We start from the raw sequence: 20,050 nt of genomic DNA on the forward strand, positions 1-20,050 counted from the left end.
AGGTAACTCAGGATAACCCTTGTTTTACATGCAGGAGATAACCCAAGTGTTCTGTATGTTTCAGTGTGCATAATGCAGTAGGGATGGCGGTGAGGACAAACAAGGAAACCACCAGCTTTAAGCTGCTGGAGGAGGACAACCTAGAGGAGAAGCCCACCCCTCACATGAAAAAGGTTGTGGGACTTGTACTGGAGAAGAAAGACCTGAAGGATGAGGATGTTACCAACAGTTTTCGTAATGTAGGTACATCTTAAACATTCAAACACACAAGTTTTTAATTTGACTCCAATGAGCTGATCGTCAACATGTTCCCATTCTGACATGAAATAGACAAAGGTTTTCTTCATAGGTTTAAGGGTCGTGAGTTAGTGGGTACAGGTCTCAGGCACTGATTTGTCCCATAGGATTGTGGGATTAAGTCCTGCTTCCCTCAACTCCTTGGGTTTTAGCACTGTACCCATGATGGTTGGTTTCAGTCACGGGGTAACCGTCTCTGACATCAGGTTCTTAGGACTGTTCTTGCATGTCAGGCAAGTGTTTTATTTCAAAGTCAGGAGAAACTCACTCCACATACTTTTAGATTATATTTCCAGTGAAAGATCCACTGTTGATAGTAATGAATGAGTGAATGAATGAATGACAACTATCATTAATCCAAGATCCACTGTTGATAGTAATGAATGAATGAATGAATGAATGAATGACAACTATTATTAATCCAGACATAATAAACTGATGGCTGACACATATACTGAAGGAAAAAAATAAGGGGTCCCATGAAAGGACAAGTGTTTATTTTTTCCCAGATTTCTTCACAAGCTTTGTATGGTATAGCTTGTGAAAATACCGGGGGGGAAAAATAAGGGGAAAACTTGTGCTTTCGTGTGATCCCTTATTTTTATCCTTGAGTATACTTTGCAGAAGATCAAATGGTCCCCCTGTTATAGTTGATACAAGTAAGTAGTTTGAAGGTTATAACGGGACAAAATAATGTCTGACAAACATGTTTTAGTCATGTACACACATTTTAATAAGATAAAAATTATCTGATATTTTTTAAAACATGTTGAAAAGGCCATATGAAGTGGAGAACAGGTACCCCATGAAGGTTAATGATGGGGAAGGTGAGCTACTTAACCATCTTTGAGAACCACAAATGGTCGTCCATAGGCTTTGAAGTGTCTTTGTTTATTTGTATTTATTGCAAATCTTGAAAGGGTGTTGCGGATGTGAAAAATGCAAGTGTTCTTAGTTTTTCTGTTTTGTTCAACATCAGGTGTTAAGGCTTTTAAGATAGCTAGATTTGTCAGGATTTTGTTGGAAATCATGAAAGCAATCAGATGTTAATTTCTTTTTAAAGAGCAGGGAGAACCGTAAGACTCAAACACTATCTTGATGTATTGTTCAAGACTATTTATCTAAATTTAAACATGAACCAAATCAATTTCTTATGAGATTTTTGTTTAGTTCATGTGAGAATGGTTAATGTTGTGTCCATGCAACGGTCTTACAGTGAGACGACTCCAGAAACCAACTTCAAATTATATCCATGTGGGAATCAAGGCATGGTCGTTATATCTAGCAGCAAACACTTGAACGCCTTAACCAACCCACTACCTCTCTGCTTGATTTGAACTTTAGATGCCTGAACATACAGTATGTGGCCCAGGCTTTGAGTTATCTAAGTATTTTGGTGAAAATTCCTCTTCAGTTTACCACAGTGGAGAAATGTTGAAATAGTTAGTGTAAGGATATGAATAGCTGGAGTCCTTAAGTCTAAATGCTATTGTTAACAGTAAATGAGCATGTCTACAGATGAAGATGAGGCCTGATGGCCCACTCTACAGGTAAACATAAGCCTTTGTATCCCCTTTAGACATTTCATGAAAGCAAGTGTTAAAGCCCCCGTTCTAAAATTGTACGGCTTTCTCCAAAGTATGTATGTCTATGCACTGTCCGACACTAGAAGGTGAATTTTGATATTCCATGTGTCACAAGGGAAAGCAAGCCTTAATCAGATAAGTTGGCACACCTGGGGTGGGGGGCTTCTTACCTGGCTGGCTCCACAGCCTTAACGAGGGACAGATACATATACAGAGACAGGGCCCCCGGAGCTTTACCCACCTGTATTGTAAACTACACTCTCTTGCTTACATTTGGAGGAATGAGAGAGGCTGAAACATATGGTTTAGATATTGCCCAAGTTTCTTTGTTTCTGCTACCTGTGCAGTCGCAATTGTTCCTCTTTTGCATTTGTTCCTCTTTTTGAGTTCATTATGCTGAAGCCTTTAGTCAACTTACCTTATTCAACACTGGAGATTATTTTCAAGGCATGCAAGATATTTTACATATTTGTATAAATGGTGTTTTATTGCTAATGAGTGATTGCTTTTTGTGGATGGAAAGCTTTGTGCAGCACTTTACATGAGGTTGCACTTTGTGTAATTGTCAAACAAGGATGCATAGTTAAGATTTTAGAAACAGTTATCACTTGTTCTGATGCAAAGTTAATATATTTGGATACTCTCATCAACTTTATGAGGGGAATAACCATGTGTAATAATTAATTAAAATCACACATGACTTATATGTTTATAAAGGCTTGAAGCTAGCAGAAAGCCCTGTTTAATGTGAAATGTGTAATAAATACTGGTGGTTGTTTTTTTTAACTGTATGAAGCTTGATTTGTATGTTGAACCTTTGGGTTCAAAATAATCCATTTACTTTTATCAAGGACAGTGAAACTCTAGATGTGCTGTTTACAATGGCATACATATTCTGTTCCGAACCCAATCCTTTGAGTTGGCTTGCCATTTCACCTTACAAGATACCTATACATGTAGGCGAAAAACAAGCTCGACCAGCTGCAAATATGTGCTATAACTTTCACCAAAATAAAACCTCTTGCTTTTCGGTGGAGTCAAAAACTGTAAGCGCATGAAGGGAAAAAAGTTTGAAAAACGACTTCTACTTGAGGCAATTCAATAATTTTTAGTTTATGCATTCCAATAATAGATTATGGGAATAATGATACTGAGATGCTAGGAAAATCTATAAAAAGGGAGTAATATTAAGTTTGTGGTTGTGTTTTATCTCTTAAAAAGCAGGTTCCCCGGGGAAGGCATTAGTGATGAATCTGTACTTGGTGTAAAACACTAGGGCCAGAGCCTATAGCTCTTTCCTTTGTCTCTGAAGCCAGTGATAGAAAGGTCAAGGCCTTTGCTATCTACTGCTGTGCTCAAATAGTATAGGCCTGTGTAGACTTGCCAAAGAGAGCACTTTTTAGTAAACACATGTCTTGAGAATCTGATAAATGGTCTCAATTTCACCAGAACCACTAAAATAATTTTCTTTATTGTTACCTGATAATAACAGGATTATGTCGGCAGCAGGAAGTAGAGATTGAGGTTTTTCTTAACCTGTGGTTAGGTTTCTGCTTTTCTTGTTGTGAATTGATCAAGTTTAGATATTGACAACAATTGGGGAACATAAACTATGTATTTAAAGACAGACATTTTTCATGCTAACAGAAGACATCTGATTAACTGGTATGAGCAATTTTAGATCCTTCTCCTGAGAGAGTTTGACTTGACGGTCAATTTTGAAGTTATACAGTAAGTTTAACCATTGCTGTTTCAAAGATTTTGGTGTTTAAGAACACTGTCTAAATGGAAAATAGATAAAAAGAACAATGTCTTAATTCAAATCATATTTTTTAGTCAAATTAAATATAATTTAAACCTACCATGTGAGAAAGTCATAAGGACAATCCAAATCGTTAACCAGAATTTTAATATTCATTTAATTTCTTTTTGTTGCAACGCGTCAGATAGTGAATCGTGTTTTAGTAACTTAGCGCACTGGCCTGGAAGACTGGTGGTTCAAGTCTAGCTTCCTTCTGCACAGCAAGGCCAAGCAACACTAGATAATGGCGGTTTAACTTACATGAGCTGTACAGGGGCAGTGAAAAGTAGCCTGCATCTAATCACAGGATAGCCATTATGATGACTACGTACACAGACACCCCTAGCTGGAAGTGATAACACACCCTTAGGAAGTGCTTTGTCAGCACAAATTGACTATAAGACCCAGGAGGTCTTCACGATGCCAATTTTGTGTATTTGTGAACAGTCTTGAAATGTTTTTTTATTTTACTGAGAGAAACATGCTTGTTTGTTTCAAGGTCAGCAGTTTACCACAAAACCACCATTTTGAGAACAGTGTATTGATGAATTGTTTTATCATTGTTTGTCATTGTGTATGGTGTAGCTTTTTGAGGCATTATTGTATTATCGCTTTGTTATCAGGGTGTTATCATTGTCTGGAAGGTGTGTCAGTGATATCATTTCGAATTAATTGAATGGGTTCCAGAAAATGTTTCTAGCCGTTGAGAAGGTTCTTCACTTATCATCGGTGGTAGGGTAGCCAAGTGGTTAAAGCGTTCACTCATCATGCCGCAGACCCAGGTTCGATTCCCCAAATGGGTACAATTTCTGGTACAATTTGTGGAGCCTGTTTCTGGTGTCCCAGGCTGTGATATTGCTAAATGTGGCTTAAAAGCGAAACTTTCTCATAAATTATCATCAGTCGTTTGGAGTATTGATAGTTTTCTTTGCATATTCTGTAAATGTTTACTCCCTTGGACAGTTGATTAAGTATTAACAATTTCAGTGGACATTTTAATGAATTGATTTACCTACTGATTTCAATTTTGAGTCAGTTACTGTACAGCACCATGTTTGGTAAGTATTACTTTCGCAATGATGTTTACAGTATCTGATCAATATGTGTGATGTGGCCTTTATCCAGTAGACATTTGTATGTTAATCAGTTATCAAGATCTATACATTTGAAAAGGATATATTGCTTAATTATTTATGCCATCAATTTTACTTTTGTCAGTCATATTTCTGTATAAGCAGCTAGGTGAGGACTACTTTTGCTCTCAGTACAATTTAGTAATTGTGGGCGGGCTGACAAGCATAGATTTTCAAAAGCTTCCTATTGATTTATTTCTTTATTGATCTCGCAATATTGACATCAACAACAATCGACACATTTGTTTATCCAGGCTTCAACGATACATCACCCAGAAATTTGAAAAATCATTAACCTCAACTCACCCCAAAACTATACAAGAAAAAAGAAGTTAAAAGAAATGAAAATTTAGGGGATTCATTTCGTAGGTGAAGACAGAGCACACAATTTTATAACATCACAAAACTTTCATGATACAAAAACATTTTCATTATGTATTATCTCACCAAATGTTAATCTTGTACATTTAGAAAATCAATTTTAAACAATGTCTGATCTTGACACATTATATATCAAACATTCATTTTCTGTGTAATGAGTTGTTTCGGAAGAATGTGAACTGAAGTGAATTTCGTGATTTGAAACAATACAATTCTAAATTACCCAAATCTGAGAAAAGTTAAGGTTATTGGGTACTCAATATAGGTTTTTACCAAAGTTTTCGTCTACACGTAAGAACACTTTCCTCCTTCCGTTAAGTATAATAGTACAGTACCATAAGTATGTTTCCTTTCAGGCCTCACAAAAGTAATAGGTAGGGGACACCGTGGAGGATGGTGTAGAAATTTACACCTATTCCTCTGGTCAGGTTACCTCAACCAAAGATCCATTTCAACTAATTGCTCCCTCAAACAATGCTAATGCTTTAAAGAATGGGTTTGCACCTGTCGAAGACTAGCTATCAACTGGAAATGCAGCCCGGAGAACACATATTGCCCTTGGGCTGAATTGTGTTCACGGTTCTGATTGGCTGGTTTTGAATTGGTTCCCACCTTATATGGCCAATGAGCATGTGTTATGGTTGTTTAAAGAGGAAATATTTGAAATTGATGAAGAATTTGATCTTCTGGAAGGCAAATGACAATAGTGTAAAATGCTGTAATGACCTTAGTGGTTGATAGGACCTAAATGCTTTTTGTGAACTAATTGACCTGAAAAAATGTGTTAAAACTGTTGCAGGTTTTACAACCACTGAATGTATTTTTATGCATCATCATCCATGAATACATATTTTAGTCATAGCTACCCTCATATGAGAGTTTTTGGAAACATGACTGAAAAATTTCTTTGTAGAGACTAAATGTGGAATTGAAAAATTGAACTGAGTTAGAGCTATGTTGCCTTGTTTGGGATTATACTTTTGTAATAATGGTCTTCTATAAGTTTTGCAGTTGGAGTTTTTTTATGAAATGAGTTGTGACGTTTCTGGTAAAGGTGTAAGTTTAGTTAAAGTAATGGAAATCTACATCACAAAATAAGTAATGAAGAAACAACAAGCAAATTGTATCAACTCTCAGAATATTCAAACATGAGCATGTTCACTGAGTAAAAATCAAGTTGCTCGTGTGTTTCCTCTTTTTTTAGCATAATGACAAGAGGTTGCATCAGGTTTACTTGACCAGAAGTAATGGTCAGTATCGCCTTTACCAGTATCCACTGCAATGGCTTATCGTTATGGCAGAAATACACAAACTTGAGCTATAGTGATGAACAAACTGGGTAACTACTACATACTGATACAATTTCTTAACAAAACGTGGCACATAAATAGTCCTTGGAACCAACTGATTCCATATGTTATCTGCTAAATCTTTTCTGATGTTTTTCCGCATTTTCATGAAATCAAGCTGGAGTTAGCCTGGCAGATTTAACCGACAGTTGAATTCTCTCTCGAATATAACTCAGATCCGTTCAATGCTTCATCAGAATACCTTCCTCACATATCAGAGGGTGGTGAATTGTATAATCAATGAAAGTTAGTCAGTTTCTGGAAATTATCTGTAAACCATTGAATAGTTCTTCCCAAACTTTCCAACAAGCCTGAGGACATGGCCCTTGTGATTGTTGTGGAAATGAGTGGTTGAAAGCGAATGCATGTTAAAGCCTATGTGTTCGTACTCATTCAGCAACGTGTGTAGGAAACTGTAACAATAGGATGACGTTTCAGCCTTCACAAAAGAAAATAAGCTTTCATGTGTTTGTATGTCTTGGTAACATCGAAGCCAGGTCGGTTTCGACAGTTGGTCTGTTGCTATTCCACCTCTCAGACAACTGTTGCCTTAGGAACTAACACCTGATTGTACTTGCTCCTGACAGGTTTTCATAGGTCCTTGCCAAGTTGCCAGAGGGTACAAATAGCTCTCTGCCCAGCTGTCATCTCTCAGAATCTTTACTGGGTTGTCGATTAAATCTATGAGTTATCAATAACAGTAAGAGCTTTGTTATGTCATTTGGGTACTTCAAGATGTGTTTGCTGCAAACAGGAATACTGCCCACACAACGAAACTACCACATCCGTCACAGATCATGCATTGATTCGGGAAGCTGCATAGTTTATATCAATCACCCATGGCTTGTCCTTAAGGGGAAGGTCTCGAGGAAGTGTCTTCCCTCCCTCGGGAAGACCAAACATACCATCTTCTCTCTCAAATTACATGACGTGAAAACTCTACAAATCCTTATTGAAAAGTCATGTTTCTAAACACGACAAGCAAGTCTTAGTCAAATAATGTTTAGAAATACAAATAGAAAATACACTGTTGGAATACACGGAGAGAGGACTCGAATTGAAGGAATTGTGTGGTGCTGTTTGCTCACTTTTGGGCCTGTCTTAGAGCTGCTTGCTAAGTTCAGTTTCTCGTCATTGTAATTATAATGTTTATATAACAGTGTCTCAGCCTGTATGATGAACCCATCTCTCACTGTGTGTTTGATTGGAAGCCTGCTGTTGCTTGTTGCCAATAGATTAAAATGATGAAATGTTCCCAAAGGTTTAAATGCAAGTATTGTTTCTTAAGCCATAACTGGCGGCCATCTTCTCGCCTCTTCATTGGGTTTGTGTGAACGGTTACAGAAGCGTCCTGGGAAACTTAGCTGAAATTATCAATCGACGTAACCAGGGTTATACAACTTGGGGGTAATCTGAAATTATTTCATTAAATCGGTTTGAACAGCTAACTACATGTTGAAATTGATTCTCCTCAGTTTAAAAGACGCCAGAATTGAGTCTCCCAGTTTGAATGAAGCTTGAATGTTTGTTATTTGAATAATATAATAATGTTTGAATTTCTGCTAATCATCAGCTTTAGACAAGTGGAGACAAAGGAATATTATGCTGAAATTCAACCAAACATTTCATAAATTAAAGTCAAGCAGGAGCCTGTCAGGGTTAAGACAGACCGTTCAAATCTTACAGTTGTATGAGAAAAATTAGAGCCCACTTGCATGAAGTGATCAGACTGCGACATTCATAACCTCCTTTTACCAAGTTAGATGCTTGCTTTGTAGAATAGATGATACAGGTTGAACTCGTTTTGGACAGGGAGTTCAATCTGCTGGAGAGTCAGAATGGTGTCAAGCAATATTTTGTGGATCGGTTGTAGTCCAGTAGATTCAAACCCATTTGCAGTAAACACATATATCCCAGGGTTATGATGACTATGTGTTATGGTTGCCTTTCAGGATTGATCCACATGTACAAAGCTATCCACAAGAATGATCTTAAGCCTCTGAGACTGGGAGTGAAAATACTGCTCTAGTGTGATAATCACATTGTGTAAGGTGGCCTATGTTTGAATCCCTTGCTGGCCATTTCTTAGGATCTGTGTGAGGTTGTGTAATATCATTCTCATCCTTCCCCTGTTGCTCAAGCTCCCACAGCAAGTCCCACTTGTAACATCTGCAGCCATTGAGGTGAACCATACAAATACCACTGCCTTTCTGATTGTAATGGGAACACAATGCCTTCATGTAAACCAGCAGTTTGTTTCTTTGGGGTTGTATTTACATACTGTTGTATCATGCATCGATACTTTGTGTACATGTGCGGTTAAGTTAGGTCATCTACAGATGCACTGAGAAATATGACTATTTTTAAAACATGTTACATTGTCGTTGAGTATCTGGTAATCACACAGTTTGGTTGGGTTGGCAGTTCACACTCGCTAATGTTCACAAAAACTGGTAACAGGTCACACATGCATCCATTCAGACTTTCTCCCTTTCTCCCACAGTGCGGGGTGGGTGGCCAAGAGGTTAAAGTGTTTGCTCATCATGCTGAACACCCAGGTTTGATTTTCTACAAAATGTGCGATGCCGATTTCTGCTGCCCCAGCTGTGATATTTCTGGAATGTTGCTAAAACCTGTGTAAAATATACTCCCACAAGCAGCAGGATGCTTTGTAATGTATCTGTGTTTCCAACATTGATAAACATAACTCTCATAATGGAGAAAGCGAACTTGCATATTAAAACTATTGATGACTGACAGGAAATAGAAGATCACATGTTTCAGAAGAAAGAAGTTGTGTTAGGTCTAAAAGTGACATGCAAATACCTGACAAACATGTTTTAGCTGAAGTGGACGATAAATCATCAAATGATTTCTAAACATGATTGTGATGACTGGGACCAAGTGAGCAAGAGAGAGTTGTATATATCTAGTATAAGGAAAGAGCACCCAGTCGCTATCTGTTGCTTACATTTTACAACAACTATGTATTCAGTCTCTCCAGTAAGTGTGAGATAGATACTGAACTCTCTCAAGTGTACTAAAGAAAATCTTTGTGATTTGAGGTCAGGATTGGGTTAAGAAAAAATCTGAAGATTATGCAAAGTTATCTCGGCTTCTAATCTGAGCAATGTCAAGTGCTCTTGACCCAAAAGCTTTCAATGTAATGTTTGGTCATGTTTGCATACTTGAGTACTTACAGACGTTTCAAACAATCACTGAGGGCATGATTGTCATTGTATTGAACAATTCATGATATATGTAAAGTTTCAGACACATATTCAGGGCATTAAAGGTTCCCCAGGTACAGTATTCAGGTCGGACAGATATTGTAGAAGGAGCATATTTTACTGTTTAATTGTCTCAGTGGCCATTGTTCATTTAGAGACAACTTGTTACCATATATTTAAAGTTACCAGATTGTGTTGCTTTTATCAAATAGAAAGGCTTTTGACTGTGTATTACCTCTGAAAAAAGTAAGTCAGTTTATCAAGATTACTTTGTGTTGGATGTTTATAAACCACTCAAATGAAGTTAAAAAATCCACGTTTGATTTTTGACCGATTAAAGTTATTTGAAAGAATCCAACTTTTATACTGCTTTTGAGTAGGATAAATGAAAAGTTAAAAGGGTTTATGGTTTTGACATGAATATGTTTCCTTCAGCAATGTCTTTTGAGTTAAAAGCAATTTTTGCAGTATGTTTTATTATTTAATATTTTACGGGGTTCTTTTGTACATGATTTGTACCATTTCAAAAAGTGTATTTTGAAAACTGGAGAAAAAGTTTGAAAATGATTTTGAATTGATATTCAAGCATCTTGTAATTTATTCTAATTAATGCCACAAGGTAGTGGAAACATTATATTTAGACACGATGGAAGGATCTGGACGATGATTTCTGGGGTCATGTTGAGAGGAGTTGTGTACATTTGAAGTCATCTAAGTTTATCAGCTTGTTAATCCAAGACATTGGGTTTTTTCCTAGGAGATACTTTAGCTTCTTTAATCTGAAACTTGCTGCAGTGCGAATGAATATTCAGTCAAGCACTCTTCCTTCTTGATGGCTTCTGGGTTTAAATTCATAGACAGCATTTCTCATGTCTTATTGTTTATGACCAAGCTGTTATGATGTATAGTCCTCATGTTTGCTCAACATACTTGTCTCATCACACGGTTCGTCCAGAAGGGGAATACTTCATTGCTCTGCAGAACACTAACTTTTCATGCATGTCTTTACAGCAGCGTACATCATGTACAGTGAGTCAGGAATGGATATATATGTGTTTCTCCACAGACAAGTAGATTCCAAGTTGACCGTGAATGAATAATGTCTCTCCTTCATATTCATATGGGAGATATGCTGTAGACAATTTATGAATGTATTTCTCATTACTGAAGCAGGTCAAGGATGTGGGTTAAGGTCCTCATCCCTTCTCCCCTCCCCCACCTGTGTACCCCTCCCAGGATCTGCTTCCTGCCCCACCCCCTGTCTCCCCCTGCTGTGTTTATAGTGGCTCAGGTCTCCAGACCATTGGTCTTCTGAATGAAAGCACTGATCTCCTGAATCAAGATTTACTTGAGGGTAACATGATATTGCAATGCCGTGAGGCCTTCTGAAATCAGTCTTGACTCCTTTTTTAAGCTTGGTACATTTTTCTTTCCTCAAAGCTGCACAGGCCTGTCCCTCTGATCTACCGTAACTCTTGTATCTCTGACAAGGACTTCTTTGTGATGAAAGTAAAAGACATTGTCTTACTGTTAGGGCTTGCCTATACTCTGTGAAAAGCTAACACTACTGTGCCGTATCCCATGCAAGGACATGATTTCACCCCACCCCATCCAACCTCAATTACCCACCCCACCCAACCCATAAAACACCTCACTACATATTCCAACAAAAACCTATCCCAACCCAGCGACTGGTCTGTATCTACCAGAGACTACAGTCCTTGAAAATCCAGTGTCTACATTTTTTGTTTCTCATTTAAAGTTTCTAACATTATATTAAAAGTGAAAATACCTTTAACCTGTTTAGCCTTCAGTTGATACATCATCCTGTTCTATCCCCACCCCGATCCCCCTCTGTTCAACCCCACTAAACCCCACCCCAAGCCTACTCTTATTTCTACTTAGCCCCATCCTACTGTTCACTTTACTCTACCCCACCTGAAGCCCAGTCCACTCAACCCCACCTTAAGTCTGCTTTTGAGCTCCAGGACACTCTCATTCATCTTCCATCTCATCCTCCGCATCTCATTCATTGAAAAAAAAAAACCAGTGACTGGGAAAAGCAATGCCAGACTCCCCTGTCCCTTCAGGTGTCCTTGTCCTCTCCCTCCCCCAGTCTATGAATGACCCTGACAGCCACTGTGAGTGTAGGGTTACAGCCGGAATGTAGACCCTCTCTCCACTAGTAGTCACATATTTCAGAGGCCATTAACAAAGGTCAGGCTCTTGTAACCCCTCCAGTGAGTTTCCTGTATTGCCCCTTATTAACCTCTTCCCATGATTCACAAGGACTGCTACTACTTCACAGTATCTGTTTTAAAGCTCTATACCACACCTGCTGTGCTACATACATACTGCAGGATATCTTCTCTACAGCCACCATAAATTAAAGGTTTAGTTTTCATCCAAAGATGTAAATGTAGAGAAATGTCAATTCAGAGTCATTTCAGTTTTCAAATTCTATTTTTCCAAAGGACTTTTCTGTAGATCCATTTTCATAAGCTTTTAAAAAGCAACATGCATATTTTTGTATAACATTTTAGATTAGATGTTCATATGATTTATTAAAACACTGTTAATGAGTCATTTTGATGTGCAGAAGGACCTTTTGGCAGGAACACTGTTTATTAACTATCAATATTGATAAAAAGTTAAAGATTGCTTTTTTTTATCAATGTTCCATGGAATAGAAGTCTGCTTTGTCTGTTATCAATAACATGATGTTTCCTGGGACATGATTAAGATCTTAATTCATAATGGACTAAAACAGATGTTAAGATATTTTTCACAAAAATATAAAATTTTATAAAATTTTTACAGTGAAATTGATCATTTAGTTCCTGTTACTGTATGCATTGTCTTGGCTGTACACTTATGTTCCTTGGTTTTCTTAGCAGGAGAATTTATGAGGTCTCTTGTTAAATGTGAGACAGTGAAGAGGAAGATCTATGTTCTCCATCACCTGTTAAAAGAAACCTGTAAAAACTGGCATAAAAACGAAATCTTCATAGCTGAAAGAATATGTATCTCTTCATCACTGTGTTTTCTGCTGTAAATGTTTAAAAAAACAAACATTCATCATTTATTTAAGGAAGAAGGTTCATTGTCCTAATAGCACATACCAATGAACTGATATGAAATTGAAAGTTTTCAGTACTATCAAAGCATGCTCCAATGTCTTGACACTGACACTCCCTGCAAGTTAACCCAAGTCAAGTCTGTTTCAACAATAGAAACAGTTGTTCAACCAGCAGCGTTCCCTGTTCCACTCTTCCCCTGTTCCCTCAGCTCTTCCCCATGCTCCCATGTGGGAAGTAACCAGAAACAAGAAAAACTTCACCAGTTTCTTGAATTTCTTATTCTGATGGAAGTCAGTGTTGTGCACAGTGATTGGAAGCAGCTGTAGGGAAACAGTTTTTGCTGGCACTCACACTGAGGCTCACAAGGGAGGAGAGACATTTTTGTTTGCCGCCAAAAAAATATTGACTGTTTTCTGTTCTATTGTGCCACTATGAAATTTATTTTTAGAATTTGTATAATATGAGAATATTTAGAAGTATATTGGGATAAATTGTGGCCTTGGGATCAATATTGAAAATTTTAGGTGTAATTGCAAAATTTGAAAAATGTCTTTTTTGGTGAATATTGCAGTTTTATTACTAGTAGTTTCATAACAGTGAATGTTTTTTTTGTCACATTTGTTTGCTTACTTTGTGTAAGGTTGTTTGGTTAGGATTGATAATCTGAATTTGATCTCACCTTGGGTATCTTGGTTTGCAACTCCTACAGTACCTTGGGTACCTTTGATTGCTTCTCAGTGCCTTGGGTGTCTTAGTTTGCAACTCCTACAGTACCTTGGGTACCTTTGATTGCCGCTCAGTACCTTGGGTATCTTGGTTTTCAACCACTATAGCACTTTTGGTACCTTTGCTTGCAGCTCAGTGCTTTGGATATCTGGAATATTGCTGAACGTGGCATAAACTCACTCACTCCAAGCCATAGGTGCCTTGTTTTTCAAATTATAGCACCTTGAATACCTTTGCTTGGAGCTCAATGCCTTAGATATCTTGGTTTGAGAGCCTACAGCTATTAGGTATCTTGATTTGTGGCTCACAGTGCATTGGGTATCTTGGTTAGCAGATCAATGTGCTTTGGATATCTTGGTAAGCGAATCACAATGCCTTGGGAATCTTGGTTAGCGGATCACAGTACCTTTCTTATCTTGGTTAGCAGATCACAGTGCCTTCGGTATCTTGGTTAGCAGATCACAGTACCTTGGATACATTGGCTTGCAGATCATAGTACCATGGGTATCTTGGCTAGCAGATCACACTGCCTTGGATATCTTAGCTAGCAGATCACACTGCTTTGGGTATCCAGGCTAGCAGATCACAGTGCCTTGAGTATCTTGGTTAGCAGGTCACCGTGCTTTGGGTATCTTGGCTAGCAGCTTATGCTACTCATTTTAATTTTCCAAATTACTTCAGCATGATGAAGAGGTCATTGTTTGAGAGCCTCACATTTTGCCAGTTTACCACTAGCATTAAAGGTTAAGGTTGAAAATGTAGGCCAAAATAAACTCCTTTGTTCAGTGATGTGTAAACTACCGAGACTATTTGTTTACTAAGTTTGTTCAGCAAACTACAGACTCATTTTATGTAAAACAGAGGAGCTCCCAAGTGGCAGAAAAGGACTTTTTTCAGTTCCTTAAGTTTTTGTACATGTCAGAGTGAAATAAGACACTATTTCTTGATTGATATGTTTACAAGTTCAGTCACACTGAGTTTGGTAGAAGATGCCAAGTTTTTCAGGGTTATCAGGCGTCTTGAAAGAGGGAAGTAAAACAAAGATTCACATCTGAGGACAGTTAGTCTACATGTGAATGGTTTTGCATAAATACTTTCCTAACTTTTTTCATGGACCACATTTCCTTCATGGGTGAAATTAGAATTTATTTAATATTTGTGAAACTTTGTACCAGTCACAGCAAAGAAGGTAATGCAGGGAAACCTGTTTGTGTGTAGAAATCCAAGATGGCTGAAGGCTACGTCTGCTGATTCAAACTGTGATATGCTATAAGACTGATCGAAATACAATCACATGCAACAATAGAAGGACGTTTGCTAGCCAGCATTACATAACATATATCCAGCCATTAATGCTTCTTTGCTCTCTTGTCATGAGAAATATATCCTCACAAAACCACAGGATTTCTGACAACGGTTGAAAGGGGGGCTTACTTGGGGTAGCTTTTGGGAAATGTAGTATTCTTGTATGTAGTGTTCTTAGCATAACGAGGGAGTTTTTGTGATAAATAGGGATTTGATGATCAGGAAATGATCTTGTCTGCCATTAGGGTTAACCTTTCACACATTAGCTAGGAACATAAGTGATTTACTGATTCTTTCATGGCAGTTAAGGTGATGGCGAGATTTAACTGGGCTGGAATTTGGTAATACAGAATTAAACTAGTCAATGATTGAAATTGGACATTAAGTTTAATGGGTGTCTGTAAGCCTGCTTCCTGTGTGCTTTGTGCAGATTGGATGTGTACTAAGATAAGGGATGGATTTTGCCTAGACAATATTTCACGGAATGTATGTTTAGATATATTGTGTCGGCATGCAACGCACAAGGTATGCATCGTAAACACATACTTTTATGTGCAGAAGCTACACTGTGTGTGACATTTTTAGTGCAGAAGAAAAATTCTGTTTTTTTTTTTTTAGATTTGCTTCCTGTTGTACTGCAGTTTATAATCCATCATCCTATGACAGCAAAACAAGGGCAAAAGTTGGCAAAGAAACTTTATGTAAATTTGTTCAGCTATTGGCCTTTTCACATGAACAGATATAGAAAGATATCCCTGTATTTCTGGCCATTCCAGTGAGCATAAAAGTTGTTAAGTTTTTTTTGTTTTTTTTTTAAAAAAAAAGATTACTATCTCAAACGTTATGCTGTGGAACCTTATGAATCTGGAAATTGCTGTTCCCAGTTAAATTGCATGTGTTGTCAAATGTCCAGATTAATGACATTTAGTCCTGGGCTCTGTTCCTGAAGGGGATCATAGGGGCTACGAGAGTTAAAGTCTAACTTAAAGTATATCGTTTAAGTCTATCGTAGAGTTACGACTGTCACAGGGCTGCAACCTCTTTGAGGAACGGGGGCCAGATTTTCTTTCTCCATTGGGTATATGCTCACAAGTTGTCATTCCAATTGATATTGTTGGTTTTTGTCTCAACTCCAGTTCTGATATTTTTGTGAAAAACTGTTTTAGTACACTAAAATATTTTCTGAAAATAAAACTTGTCTCAGATTACTTCTGTTATGTGTCAAAGACCACAGTGGTCGTACTAAAGCAGAAAACGTGTCTCACACATCAAAGTTATTTAATACAGAAGATACTGACCATGTAATATCTTTTGTCTGCTAGTGTTCATTACGACATAAAAACTGAGGAGCCCATCAAAGGTTTCGGACATGAAGGAGTCAAAATTTGGAATTCTCAGTTATAGTACACAGATCTCAGCTGTCACAACTCAATGATTGTCCATCATGCTGAAAACATGTCATAAACCTAAATGGTTCCTTACGTTTCAAACAGTATCAACTGTTTCTAATTTGGTGCATCTGGTTGAGAATGTTGGACGTATTTTAAGTGTTGTATACTTTAAGCAGTTACCATGGAGACTTAACTTATTGCGCCATTTTAAATGCGAGAACAGTATATTGATATGATTGTGAAACTATAATATGACTCTTATGAGTCTAAATGAATTCATTTAGGCCATTTGTGATACATACATTCATTCTCTAGCACCTGAGATTCTTTTCAAAATGCCAGAAGCCATCATCTGATAGTTTCCACTGTAAATAACTTTCAGTTAGTTCTGTTCATGTAAATTTACCCCAAATTAATTTAACCAATATGAAATAAAAGTTTTTGTTGAAAACAAGAAAATAGAGAAGTCATAATATACAATGAACATGTTTTTATCAGCAGATGGATCATCTTAATGTAACAATAAGATTAAATTGTGTACTTCAGTATTGATTCTTGAAGAAATGCAATTAATCAAGGTAATAATGTTGCTTTCATTTATTTCGCTCTGTAAAATTTATTTGATACCATCAGCTGAGTTATTGTTGGTTTATTTTGTGTATTTTACACAGATACATACCTTACCTGCAGCTGAGAAGCGTAATGTTCCTTTGCATGTAAACTTTACGAACAGTAAACACCAGACAAGTCTTGTCTCAGGAGCTCTGTCTACTTTTTCATACTTCTCACTTCTCCATTTATCTATATCTCTTTGTGTTTTATATCCATATATTAACTTAGTTTTCGATTTTTGAAGTTTAAAGCACCAAACACAAACATGGCCATAAAAGGAAAATACCTTCAGGTGGAAATGTAAATTTTAACCCCAAAAGATGTACCTGTAAAACGGTCAAACGAACGTGTTTGTTATCAGCTGATACTGGGCAGGTGTGGGTGACTCGGAGCCAGGTACCAAAGAGTCAAGCCTGGAGGGACTGACAGTGTTAATCAGGTGATATCTCCTCTCATAGCCTCCTGGCCAAGTCTGCACCGTGCGGAACTTCCGGAATTGATTTCCCTCTCAAATGAATAAGCTGTTAGATTGTATTATTTCCCATGCAAATGTAATTCTGAGGTGTTGGAATGGTAAAATGGAATGATGGTTTGAAAATCTGGGAATGGAATTTGATTTAGTTTATTATGTTTGTTGGAATTTTGTACTACGGGTGGTATCATGAATATTGTTTTGAATGTGAAATTGTGTTTTTAAATGGTCTCTTACTTTTTTGAGTATGTGTCACAAGAAATGGTCGCAGATAGGACTTGGAGTGTGTGATAATGCTATGAAACATAGGAAGGTTGTCTCTCAGTCCCTCAGGCATATTTATTCGATACTGTGATGCTCTTGTCCAAAATAAAGAAAGTAAAAATTTCTAAAGTCCCATCTCGTTTAGACTCCTTTTCAGGTAAAAGGTAGCTGCTTTTTCTGTTTCAGAGACTAAATATTAATCTATTACGATTGTCATTGAGGTTCTGAGTACTGCAAATATAAATCCCAGAAGCAATAGTTACAGCTATTGCAGCGATATGTCTTGTACCTCTACTGTCTTACATTGCAGTTTACCTTGAATAATTTAGGGCTTTAGAGAAGTCTAGTGGTTAAATCCCTAATTCAACATGCAAAGGTCTGAGTACATGGGTACATGGGTACAATGTGTGAAGCCCATTTCTGGTGTCTCCTGATGTGATGTGTCTGGTATTCACCTGATTTGGTTGCTTCATCACAAATTTCACAAGAACTGGTAACTTAATGCCGGAGTGAATCTACACTTTTCTCCCCACCATCAGAAAAGGGACTGTAGTGGTTAAAACATTGCTTCAACATCCTGAAGGCCCATGTGCCAAACATAGGTACAATGTGTAGAGCTGATTCCTGTTGTACCCCACAGTGATATTGCTGGAATGTTGCTAAAAGTGGCATAGAACTAAATTCACTCACTCACAAAGGGTCATTGAGGGGTCAAAGAGCTGGATTGTGCATCTTTGGAGTTGCAGAAACCTATGATGTTCAAATTGCAAGAATATGTGCAATTATGTTTCTTTTTCAGAAGTCCCAATCAAATTTGGTTAGATATTTATTTTACTTATTTTCAGGCCAATCTGCCAAGACTAGGGAGGCAATATAAGAACATCTAAATGCCAGTTCTAATTTGATTTCAGTTCCTAAAGAAGGTAATGGTAAAGTGAATAACAGGCGTTTTGGAAGTATGTTTAAAATGTTTTCAGCTTTATGAGAATTTGTTCAATTCTGAAAGAAGTTATGATACTTTTAACAAAGGCAGTTTGTGGGACTTCACTTTTGTAAAGTTTATTGTTGTCTAGAAATGAATTTGGCTGGCGCGGGATCCCACAAAATAACCTCAGCGCTGCCACAATGAAACAGCCATGATGTATGGCAGTTATGTCCGCGTTGGTGTAAGATTGTATGGAGGAAGATTAAGGTAGAGAAAACTCCCCCTTATAATAATCAAATAAGAGCTTTTCTTCTTAACACGAGGCAGTGGGGTAACCTGGTGGTTAAAGCATTCTCTCATCATGCTGAAGACCCAGGTTCGATTTCCCACATCAGTACAGTCAGGTGTTTCCCACCATGATGTTGCAGGTATATTGCTAAAAGCAGCGGAAAACTATGCTCGTTCACTCACTCACTCACTCATCTTGACACTGACAGAGCCAAGTGATGTAATGTTAGTCAGTTACTTGTCCACTGTTCAAACCACGTTATCTGTCTTGGGTCAGTAGAGTCCACAGGGTTTCTGATCAGGATTCTTCTGGCCTGTTTCTGAAGTGGTAGTGAAGAGGGTCTGATTATGGAGACCTATGCAACATTGCCTCGGCTGATCACTCATCACACTCGTACCTTTCATACAAGCCTTGTCAACACACAGGCACGCAACAGATGGGTTGTTGTCTGTTAGGCTGACTTGAATCATTTAGCTTGCTTTTTCCATAATCCTAAATTTGTTCTGAAACCGACACAATAGTCTTGTTCGTGTCATGTTAGAATCTCAGATTATGACTGACATTAATATTTGTCAATTTCAGTTGTGGATTTTATCTGTGGGAACAGAGCTTGCTCTGTGTGATGGGAATGAAATGGATTGGACTCTGGAACTCGAGTTGATTTCCAGATTATGGCGTATATACAAGCGATGAATTATAGAAAGGGGGTGCTGTTTATTTATATTACTCGGAAGATAGGACCACCCATCTTTCATAGTATTGTAGTAAATCTGCCATGATAGTAATGTTAAAAAGTCTAGTGGTGAGATGTTAAAAATGTTTCAAACATTTGTTTTGGTTTTGGAGGCATGGCTGTATTTTTGTGTCCTTTTTAGTATTTGTTTGGATTGTTTGATATGCAGGTGCTTCTTCAGACTGTACTTCTAAAGCCTCAGAAGCATTCGGAACACCTTGATGCTGCATTACATTGAGGAATATCTGACATTGGTACTAGCAACTCGAGGACCGTCCTTAACAGCATAAATGACTTTGCCTCGACTAACAAATGTAATTTGCCATGCAAAAAGTGAGACTAAAAAGGTTAAACAAAAATTAAAAATTCATACTGCTCCCCTGCATTTCAGGGTAATTTACAAATTTCTACATAGTTGTGTTAACTCTGCACCTTGGCCATGTCTAATTTAAAATTCTGTGTTACCTGATTAAAAT

General features: G+C 37.6%; 1 protein-coding gene across 3 annotated transcripts in view; it reads left to right on the forward strand.

Annotated features, from left to right (window-relative positions):
* Window positions 1-20,050, forward strand: part of LOC137297705 (uncharacterized) — a 55,717-nt gene that overhangs the window by 19,112 nt on the left and 16,555 nt on the right. For all 3 annotated transcript variants that reach the window (XM_067829629.1, XM_067829630.1, XM_067829631.1), the window contains exon 2: window positions 65-239. In XM_067829629.1, the coding sequence (XP_067685730.1) occupies window positions 65-239 (175 nt within the window). The remainder of the gene's footprint in view (window positions 1-64; window positions 240-20,050) is intronic.

This window comes from Haliotis asinina, chromosome 10 (assembly GCF_037392515.1).
Source record: "Haliotis asinina isolate JCU_RB_2024 chromosome 10, JCU_Hal_asi_v2, whole genome shotgun sequence".
NCBI lineage: Eukaryota > Metazoa > Mollusca > Gastropoda > Lepetellida > Haliotidae > Haliotis > Haliotis asinina.